The sequence below is a fragment of the Silurus meridionalis genome, chromosome 13, assembly GCF_014805685.1.
Source record: "Silurus meridionalis isolate SWU-2019-XX chromosome 13, ASM1480568v1, whole genome shotgun sequence".
NCBI classification, from domain to species: domain Eukaryota; kingdom Metazoa; phylum Chordata; class Actinopteri; order Siluriformes; family Siluridae; genus Silurus; species Silurus meridionalis.
Window position 1 is genome coordinate 3,371,248 of NC_060896.1, and position 10,778 is coordinate 3,382,025.

The 10,778-nt window shown below is 36.7% G+C and overlaps 2 protein-coding genes across 2 annotated transcripts; one reads left to right on the forward strand and one right to left on the reverse strand.

Moving 5' to 3' along the window:
- Positions 1-712: 712 nt before the first annotated feature.
- LOC124395964 (extracellular calcium-sensing receptor-like) lies at positions 713-4,764 on the reverse strand. The gene is made up of 6 exons (XM_046864861.1): positions 4,513-4,764; positions 3,831-4,131; positions 2,849-3,634; positions 2,438-2,662; positions 1,973-2,096; positions 713-1,626 (listed from the first exon to the last, which is right to left on the reverse strand). Exons 1-6 carry the CDS (start codon positions 4,749-4,751, stop codon positions 713-715), a joined length of 2,589 nt encoding a protein of 862 aa, XP_046720817.1. The 5' UTR covers positions 4,752-4,764.
- A 2,068-nt stretch (positions 4,765-6,832) lies between these two features.
- On the forward strand, positions 6,833-10,463 carry LOC124395904 (extracellular calcium-sensing receptor-like). Its single transcript, XM_046864790.1, is given in 7 exon segments — positions 6,833-6,936; positions 7,102-7,178; positions 7,181-7,401; positions 7,595-8,380; positions 8,614-8,838; positions 9,060-9,183; positions 9,550-10,463. Coding segments are annotated over 7 exon segments (2,451 nt in total).
- The last annotated feature ends 315 nt before the right edge of the window (positions 10,464-10,778 follow it).

The following is a 10,778-nucleotide window of genomic DNA, read 5'->3' on the forward strand; positions in this document are numbered from 1 at the left end:
GCCTCGACCGATCCGGTATGAAATTCTCCTTTGTGATCCACATATTTGATTTGGCACATGTTTTACGCTGGATGCCCTTCCTAACGCAACCCTCCCCATTTACCGGGCTTGGGACCGGCACTAAGAGTGCACTGGCTTGTGCCCCCCTAATGGCTGGAGTGTTTTATCTTATATCTCATAATGAAGCAGTAGTTTAAATTAAACTATTCAGAAAAGTTGTGTAAAAGATAAAAAAAAAAAAAAAAAAAAGGTATGTATAAAAAGACCACCAAAATCATACAGATGAAGAGGATGTCAGTGAAATCTCAATAAATATAACATTGGTTTTACTAAAACACAAGAAGCGAAAGTATGATGCAGAGATGGTTAAAGGATTTATTAGAGACGTCGTTGATACATTGTTGAATGTGAAAAAAAAAAAAGATTAACTCAAAGATAAAATAAAAAAATCCTAATATTAGCTAATGTTACTAATAACATCTTGAAATATTTTTATTTTTGGAAATCTTATTTTTTTGTCTTCATTCTTAATATTAAATAAATAATGAATTATTAGATGAGAAATTAGAAATCAGGGTGATGAAAGCTCATTTTTAAACAATTATTTGGCTAGAATAGCTAAGCTTGGATTTTAGAAAGAAGAGCTGCAATTCTGTTAAATCAAATTTTTTTCATATTTTTTTTATTATTATCTGTTTCCATTGTATAAATTTCAGAGCGCTTTAGAGGGCACTTTACCCATGAGGTGTTTCTTGGTATTCTCCTCTGGCCGGAAAATAATGATAAAACATTTGGGAGCAAAAATACAAATAGTTAAACCAAAGCTTGAAGCTAATATTGAAAAGATCTCCACAGCTACAGTGAATTTTCCAGGAGAGCTGACATAAGCTGGAATAAAGGTGATCCAAACTGCACAGAATATCAGCATGCTGAATGTGATGAATTTGGCTTCATTGAAATTGTCAGGTAGCTTCCGGGCCAGAAAAGCCAAAATAAAACACAAAAGCGCCAGGAGTCCTATATAACCCAGCACAGCCCAGAAACCTATAGCAGAACCTAAACCACATTCCAAGATTATTCTTTCCTTGTAGTATTTCAGATTTTTGAAAGGGAAAGGAGGTGATATTTTTAACCAGACCACACAAATAATCACTTGTATGAGAGTAAATGAGATCACACTGAGTCTCTGTTGTGGAGGCCCAAACCATTTCATAACATTGCTGCCTGGAAGTGTAGCTCTGAAGGCCATTAAGACCACTAAGGTTTTTCCTAGAACACAGGAGATACAGAGGACGAAGGTGATCCCAAACGCTGTGTGGCGCAGCATACAGGACCACTCAGAGGGCTGACCAATGAAAGTAAGTGAACAGAGGAAACACAGGGTCAGAGAGAAGAGCAGCAGGAAGCTCAGCTCAGAGTTGTTGGCCCTAACAATAGGAGACGCCCTGTGCTTGTAAAAGACTGCAGCTACACACACAGCCATGAAGGCCCCTGCTATGGAGAACACTGTTAGGATGATGCCCAGAGTTTCATCCCAGGAGAGGAACTCAACAGGTTTGGGAAGGCAGCGGTCTTGCTTTGTGTTGGGCCAAAACTCAGGAAGACAATAGAAGCAATCCAATGAGTCTACAAGGTTTAAAAAGAAAACATAAAAAATTTAATGTTTGTGCTTTTAGTGGACAGAACATTACATGGAATCATTATGGCATTATGATTAAACATAAAAATGAAATAGAACTATACTTAAAGATAATGTCTTTTTTGTAAGGCAAAAGAAATTATAGTGTGAAATTAAGTAGTTAAATTCTTTTCTTTTCTCCTCTGTCTTCTTTACTATTTACAAATCTTCTGCACCCACTACCTCCCTAATTATCTTATTCAAACAACTAAAAATCTTTTGTGAAGAGTGACAAACAGTGACAGTTTTACAATCAGAGTTCATGTCATAACAGTATATATTATGATATACAACCTGTGTGGTTACTGATCTCTCCTTCTGCACATGTTATACAGTCAAAACAGCAGACAGGCCTTCGCTTCTGTACCGCTTTCCTGGTGCCTGGGGGGCAGCTCTCACTGCACACAGACACTGGTACCTGAGAGGGACAGCAGAGGGACCTTAAGTGCAAATGCTTGATTATTATAATTATTTTTTAACTAGATTTTATGTTTCTACTAAAAATATATTCTTTATCTATCTATCTATCTATCTATCTATCTATCTATCTATCTATCTATCTATCTATCTATCTATCTATCTATCTATCTATCTATCTATCTATCTATCTATCTATCATCATAACAAAAGTGTATGTACAGTGACAAGGACTACAAAGTTTCTCCAATTACAACCTCAAAATGTGTTTGTGTGTTTTCTTTTGTTTTTTGACACATGCATGAAGAAACAGTAGTAGATATATAAACAAATTGACTATACCTCCTTCTGTCCTTCAACCCAGCTGATATTTTTGCTCATTCTAAACTCTTGACCTCTTGGTCTGAGCGAGTCATACTGGCCCACTGTGACGAAATCTAGAGCTCCATCGTTCTTAAATTGCCAGTTTATGAGTTCATAGACAGCTGGAGGGTCTCCATTAGAGTCAAATGAGACCTGAAATCCGTTATTTGTAGTGAAGTTTACTTTTTTAAGCTGGTCAAATATCTGAAGGAAACATTTCATAAAAATAAAAAAAAATAAAATAATAATAATTAAAAAAATGTTAATTCATATATTCAAATGTGTTTATTTGATCATTCTAAACAAAAAGTAATAATAATAATAATAATAATAATAATAATAATAATAATAATAAACTGGAGCTTTATTAAAAAAAGCTTTTCTTTGTACCTGCCATGGTAAAATTTTTATATTTTTGTCGCACTTTGTCTCATTACAAATGAGTCCATGGATTGCATGTGCTATGGCGTATGTCGCTTTGTACACCATGTTCGTGATGCGCAACTGAGATGTGTCCAAATACGCGTTCTGGAGCGTGTGAATGTCCTCGTTTCCATCACATTCCCGTGCGCCCTCTGTGTTTTCTGGTCTCCTTTTAAGGGAACAGCTGAACGAGTTTTCCCAAAACTCTGTAAACAGAGATGACTCTAACACTTTAGCTGGAGTCAGATCTAAAAGAAACTCACGAAGGCCAGGAATAACTGACCGGGGAACACCAAACCCTATGGCGCCGGCACACATGTTATAGCGCAGAAAATCAGGATCGGTGATCCACGCTTCGATTCCAATCCACTGAAGTGGAGGCGGTGGCTGCCGTGAGAGCTCTTCTAAAAGAAGCCTCATGTCTCCTGATGCCATAAACGCCACTATAACTCGAGCTGTGGAGCTGCGGATCACGTTTGCAATTCGCTCCAGTTTACTGAGCGTCTGCGTCCTGTAGTAGGCCTCGGAGTATTCCACGCAGATCCCCTCCGCCTGCACAGTCTTTAGGAATGATGCCATTCTGTAATTTCCATAATCCGTGTCGCTGCGCACTGCTCCAATCCATGTCCAACCAAAATGCTTGACCAACCGTGCCAGTGCGGCTGCTTGATGTTGGTCACTAGGAATGGTCCTAAAGAAGGTGGGATACTGAAGCTTATCACTCAGACATGAGCAGGTCGCATAGTGACTCACCTGGAATTCAGGCAGTGCAAGAAATTAAAACAATATTAGGTTCATAGCCTGATTTATTTACTCCCATTTTTATTATCATTATTATTATTATTATTTGCTTTTCATAGCTACAACTTTTAGACCATAATTATGTGGCCGTGGCAGCAATTCGAAAAAATGTTATGATCGCAGACATTGTTAGAATAAAAACCTTCACCTGTGGAATCCCAAACAGACCAAGCACCCTGGCTATGCTGATTGATTGTGTTGAAGCAGAATCTCCTATTACAGCTGTTACAGCGGCAACTGCAGATTTTGAACAGGAATTTGTGTTATTAAAATCCGTCTCCAAACCATTCGCAAGCTGAAATGCAACTTTGATGGCCATTGGCACAGTGGAGCATGAATCATATATCTGATATCCTAATGTGATGCCCGGGAGGAGATCTGTTCTGTTGTTGATTTCATGGATGGTGAACTCCATGGCACGGGCAAAGCGCACTTCTCTGAAATCCATGCTGTCAGAAAACAGGAAGGCAGGAAAAAATAGAAAAAAAAGATATATAGATAAACAGACAGACAAACTAAACTAAAACAAAATGATACATTTTTATGTTCAGCTATAATAAAAAAGTAATAAAGAAATAAACATAGAAATAACTTTTCACGTACAAAATGATAAAAAGATCATTAAAATAGCTTTCAATCAAAATGTCATTCCATATAAATTACAATATTAAACAGAATTTAATGTCCAGTAAACATAATAATAATAATAATGATAATAATAATAATAATAATAATAATAATAATAATAATAATAATAATAATAATAATAATAATAATAGAAAGAGGAGCTTTTAAACCCATGCTGTCTTTTCAGTGCATTTCACACATACCCAGAGCACTTTCTCTGTGATGGCAACCCGGTGTAAGATATTTGATCTAATCTTACAGAATCATGGATGGCAAAAATTCCTCCAAGCATAAAGTCCCCATTCATAAATATATCTGGTAACTTGGGGTCGGTCCACAACCTGCAGCTAACTGGGTTAGCCTTACATGCCTCAGGGATGAGCACGATTATTTGCGTAGTATTAATAACAAGTAATAACATCAGATTGGAAATGAGCTGCATGTTAGTATCTGTAGGGCCCAGCACAGTGTAGGCCAGGGCAGCTTCCTTACGGTGCTTTAAATAGCTACAGTATCTTGCTTCTGTGCACTGAAAGAGTGGGTGTGAACCGGTCACAAGAGGGTGATGACAGCAAAATTAATTTATTGCACACAAAAAAAAAACAAAAAAACAAAACAAACAAACAAACAAACAAACAAAAATAATAATAATAAAAAAAAAAAAATATATATATATATATATATATATATATATATATATATATATATATATATATATATATAATAATTATTTATTTATTTATTTAATTTATTTGTTTGTTTGTTTGTTTGTTTATTTTATTTTATTTTATTTTATTTTATTTTATTTTATTTTTTATAAAAAATGTCCAACTCACCATGCTGCATTATGAAAGCATATTTATAATCATTACAACGAAACTCACCAGAAGAAGCAAATTGAAAATAAAAATTATTAATTATTAAATTAATTTGAATTGTTGCTTTCAAATTTTGGCTTAAATATCTGGGATTTTTCTGACTGTGGTCTACGTGTTACTGGACAGTGTTAGTTTTTGCAGATCCTTCTCAATATCAAGAAGACACATCTAACACTTTCCATCAAACTAAATAGTGTTGTTGTTGTCTACTATCTGGTGTTAAGTCTAATAAATCATACACAATTATTTCATGCATAACACAAAATGTGAACCAAACACTGTCTGGTCAAGAAGCCAGCTCAGCTTCTGAACATTACATTTAGATCTGGTGGTATGAATGTGTGTGAACTGAGCAGTGTGTGCACTTGGTTTGAATTGGAATGCATTGAGGTGAGATGGATTCCATGTTCACCACTTCCAAACTGATACATTCTAATGTAATCCACCACCTGAGAGCAAAAACAGCTTGTGTGCAAACAGATATGGAAAAACCCAGCAGATTTATTTCATTCAAATGTAGAAAGAGGAAGCCCCATTGACTTTGGCAAAGATCAGAGAAATTGTATATTGAGACATCTAATTTAAAAGTGGGCTTTTAGATCATGGAATTGTCAGTACTGTGGAGGTCTGGGGTTACTTTCAGGCATCCTCTTCTGTTTCTTTATGGTGGAGTGAGTGTCCCGTTGTGTTCATGTCTGTGTTACCTGCTGGCTCTCCCTTTTATTAATGACATCATAGCTAATTTTGTCAGAATTCTTCCTTAGACACAATTCTGCACAATGTATCTCTTCCTAAATAAATACACCATGACAATGACTTATAGTCTAAACCCTGGTCTCTATAATTGAACATTACAACTAAAATTGTATGTCTGTGTAAATATCTGTGTTTCTTTGTAAATCTGTCATGTCTGTGTAAATGGAAGTATGACTGGGCTTTTATCAGCACCAGTTGTGCAGAGTCATATGTTGCAGTGCCACATGTTGCAGTGCCACACTTCACAAAAAAGCTAAATAACTTGACATTGTGACAGCTAAGCTATGTAGTTTATTCCAAAAAATAAAAAAATAAATACAATCCATTAAATTACGCTATAGTGCTTTCTTTACAATAAAAAAACACTTATTGAGGGAGTCAATCTAACCTTTAGGCTGTGCTTCTGTCATAATTGAGGTAATATTTAAGTGTTTAGTTTTGAATAGGTGTAAACCAAACATCAAGCCACATAATAGCGATGACTATTGAAGGATTATACAAAACATACATTAAGTGTAAATATGTTTTATGGTTTCAAGATGGAAAGTATTGTGAGTGAATGGACCACACTTGCAGCACCTTGGATCTGCTTATGCTTGATTCAATAATACATACACAAAAATGTTAATGACATCATTTAAAAGACCACACCCCTTCATATCCATGGTTTCTTATGAAGGCAACAAAGCAAGGTGCATATTTAAAGCATTGTTAGGCACCTGCCCTGGTCTTCAGAGTGCTGGGAGCCTCTGCTCTTGTCATGCAGCTATTTTTAAGTATGATGCCTTTTCTATCAGCTCTGTGGATAACTGGGGTTAGTAGTGCTACACGTAAAACCACTCCAATCAGCTGCAGGTTATGGACTGACCCTCAGTTACCTGGGATATTCATGAATGGAGACTTTGTGATCGGAGGGATTTTTACATTTCATCATTACACAAGAACACAGCAAATGACTTACACCAGGCTTCCATCCCCAACACAGTGCTATGGGTATGTGTGGAGTGGATAGCACAGAAAGAAGGGGATTTTGTTAGAAATGGACATGAATTGAAACCAGGAATTGTTTTTTTTTTAAACCTAAAATGTTCAGCAGAAAAACAAAACCTGTAACTTTTATTTCATGCTGATTTCTCTTTGTGTATTGTTTCCAAACAGCATTGACTTCAGAGAAGTGCGTTTTGCCCGTGCCATGGAGTTTACCATCCATGAGATCAACAATAGAACAGATCTCCTCCCGGTATTACCTTAGGTTATCAGATACATGACTCGTGTGCTACTGTGCCATTGGCAATCAGAGTTGCGTTTCAGCTTGCTAATGGTTTTGAGCCAGTTTTCAATGATACTTCTTCTTGTTCTGAATATGCAACTGCAACTGTACCTGCTGTCATAGGAGATTCTACTTCCACACAGTCAATCAGCATTGCCAGAATGCTTGGTCTTTTCGGAATTCCACAGGTAAAAATGAGCTTTGCCTAATACTCATATATCAATATAATCTTTATCTTTGTGTTATTGAATTTGGAGGGAGAAGAATTTAGGGATTATAAAGTACGTACAGGCTGTTAAATCATTCAGCTGTATAAAGTAATAACGTCAGCAAAATTTGCATATAAATGCTAATTTCGTTTTGTCTTTGTTGTAATTCCAGGTGAGTCACTATGCGACCTGTGCATGTCTGAGTGATAAGAGTCAGTATCCCACCTTCTTTAGGACCATTCCTAGTGACCAACACCAGGCAGCAGCACTGGCACGAATGGTCAAGCACTTTGGCTGGACGTGGATTGGAGCAGTTCGTAGTGACTCAGATTATGGAAACTATGGAATGGCATCATTTTTGAAGGCTGCACAGGTGGAGGGGATCTGCGTGGAATACTCCGAGTCTTACTACAGGACACAGCCACGCAGTAAACTGGAGAATGTAGCAAATGTCATCCGTAGATCCACAGCCCGGGTTATAATAGCGTTTATGGCATCAGGCGACATAAAGATTCTTTTACAAGAGCTTTCACAACAGCCACCACCTCCGCTTCAGTGGATTGGAAGCGAAACATGGATCACTGATCCTGATATTTTAAAGTATAACATGTGTGCTGCTGCAATAGGGTTTGGGGTTCCCCAGTCAGTTATTCCTGGCTTTCGTGAGTTTCTCCTAGACCTGACTCCAAACAAAGCATTACAATCACCCTTATTAACAGAATTCTGGGAAAGTTCTTTCAACTGTTACCTTAAAGGTAGAACAGGTGTCTTAGAAGGTGTGCAAGAATGTGACGGCACCGAGGACATTTCTATGCTCCAGAACCCGTATTTAGACACGTCCCAGCTGCGCATCACGAACATGGTGTACAAAGCAACATATGCCATAGCACATGCCATCCATGGTCTGATTTGTAATGGCACACAATGCGATAAGAGCATAACATTTTCACCATGGCAGGTATAAAGTAGCTTTATTAACACATATGTAGGTTAATGTAACTTAATAATATTAAGTGTCTGCTTGCATATGTTAAATTTCTACTAATATAAAAAAAAAAACCATTGACCATTACATGATGTTTTTCTATATACGTACCAGCTGTGAGCTACATGTGAACTGTATTGTCTATTCTGAAAAATTTCAGTGTATTTGTTAACTTTATTTAATTATTTTTAATAATTTGTCTGCAGATACTCAATCAACTGAAACTAGTGAACTTTACTACAAATAACGGGTTTCAGGTCATGTTTGATTCTAATGGAGACCCTCCAGCCGTCTATGAACTCATAAACTGGCAGTATACGAAAAATGGTGCTTTGGATTTTGTGACAGTGGGTCAGTATGACTCATCCAGACCAAGAGGACAGGAGTTCAGAATGAGCAAAAACATCAGCTGGGTTGGAGGACAGACTGAGGTACTACAGTATATAACAATACAATCCAGCTGACTATGAAACAGGAGTTTCTAAATTTTAGTGTGCAAAGAAAGAGACATTTAATTGTTTTTCACACACCTGATTTTACATAAAAAAAAAAAAAGAAATTTTTTTTTATTCATGTTAAACAATAGAATGCATTGAATTGCAGAACTGACATAAGTCATGGATAGAATATAAAACATTTTCATGTATTTCAGGTACCAGTGTCTGTGTGCAGTGAAAGCTGTCCTCCAGGAACCAGGAAAGCTGTACAGAAACGAAGGCCTGTCTGCTGTTATGACTGTATACCATGTGCTGAAGGAGAAATCAGTAACAGAACAGGTTATATATCTGTACATACAAATAATAACCCCTTAGTTATTACTTTAATTATCCAACTGCACAAATAGGAATATGCCACATAAAACATCTAATAACGAAGGGGTTATGCAGAAGCAACCAATTCAAGCCAAGTACATATGTCTGTAATCCCTTTAAAACTAAAACACTTATTTAATTCATACTATTAAAATTGTATTAAATAATTATGTGCAAAAAAACAATAAAAATACTCATTTAGATGTACAATACAGTATATTTGAAAAAATATGCCTGAGTCTTGAAAGGTGCATCATTAAATAAAGCTCCATTTCTCTTTATCAGTCCTACAATTATGGGCTTCTAATTTTCTTCTTTTTAACCTCCTAGACTCATTGGATTGTTTGCGCTGCCCTCCTGAGTTTTGGCCCAACACCAAGCGAGACAGCTGCCTTCCCAAACCTGTTGAATTCTTGTCCTGGGATGAAACTCTGGGCATCATCCTAACAGTATTTTCTATCACTGGGGCCTTCATGGCTGTGTGTGTGGGAGCTGTGTTTTACAAGCACAGGGCATCTCCTATAGTTAAAGCTAACAATTCTGAACTGAGCTTTCTGTTGCTCTTCTCTTTAACTCTGTGTTTCCTCTGTTCACTTACATTCATTGGTCAGCCTTCTGAGTGGTCCTGTGTATTGCGCCACACAGCATTTGGGATCACTTTTGTCCTTTGCATCTCTTGTGTTCTGGGAAAAACTATAGTGGTCTTAATGGCCTTCAGAGCTACACTTCCAGGTAGTAATGTCATGAAATGGTTTGGGCCTCCACAACAGAGACTCAGTGTGATTTCTTTTACTTTAATACAAATCCTCATTTGTGTGCTGTGGTTAAAAATGTCACCTCCTTTTCCTTTTAAAAATATAAAACACTACAAGGAAAAAATAATCCTAGAATGTGGTTTAGGCTCAGCTATAGGATTTTGGGCTGTACTGGGATATATAGGTTTCCTTGCACTTTTGTGTTTTATTTTGGCTTTTCTAGCCCGAAAGCTGCCTGACCAGTTCAATGAAGCGAAATTCATCACTTTCAGCATGCTGATATTCTGTGCAGTTTGGATCACCTTTATTCCAGCTTATGTCAGCTCTCCTGGAAAATTCACTGTAGCTGTGGAGATCTTTGCAATTCTAGCCTCCAGCTTTGGATTGATTATTTGCATTTTCGCTCCCAAATGTTTCATTATTATTTTTCGGCCTGATCAAAATACCAAGAAACACCTCATGGGAAAGGCACAGTCGAAGGATCTCTAAACCAATCGTATAAAGAATAGTAAAAATAACACGAAAATCCAGTTTTTACACTTGGTCCAAATCAACGTTTCAAGTAGTTTTACCTGGATGATTTAGTATTGTTTTGTGCATAGGTAAAAAAAAAAGGATTTAGACTGTTAATTAAAGGTACATTTGATGGTAGATTTGTCTCAGTATGTTTTAGCAGTATGCTATTTTACTTGATAGATAATGGTTTTATACCTATAAATCATTAGTGTGTCAACTAAAAGAAACAACTCAGTTGGCCTTCTGGTTGTGCTTTATTGCAATAAGGACGGTATTTTTGCTAGATAG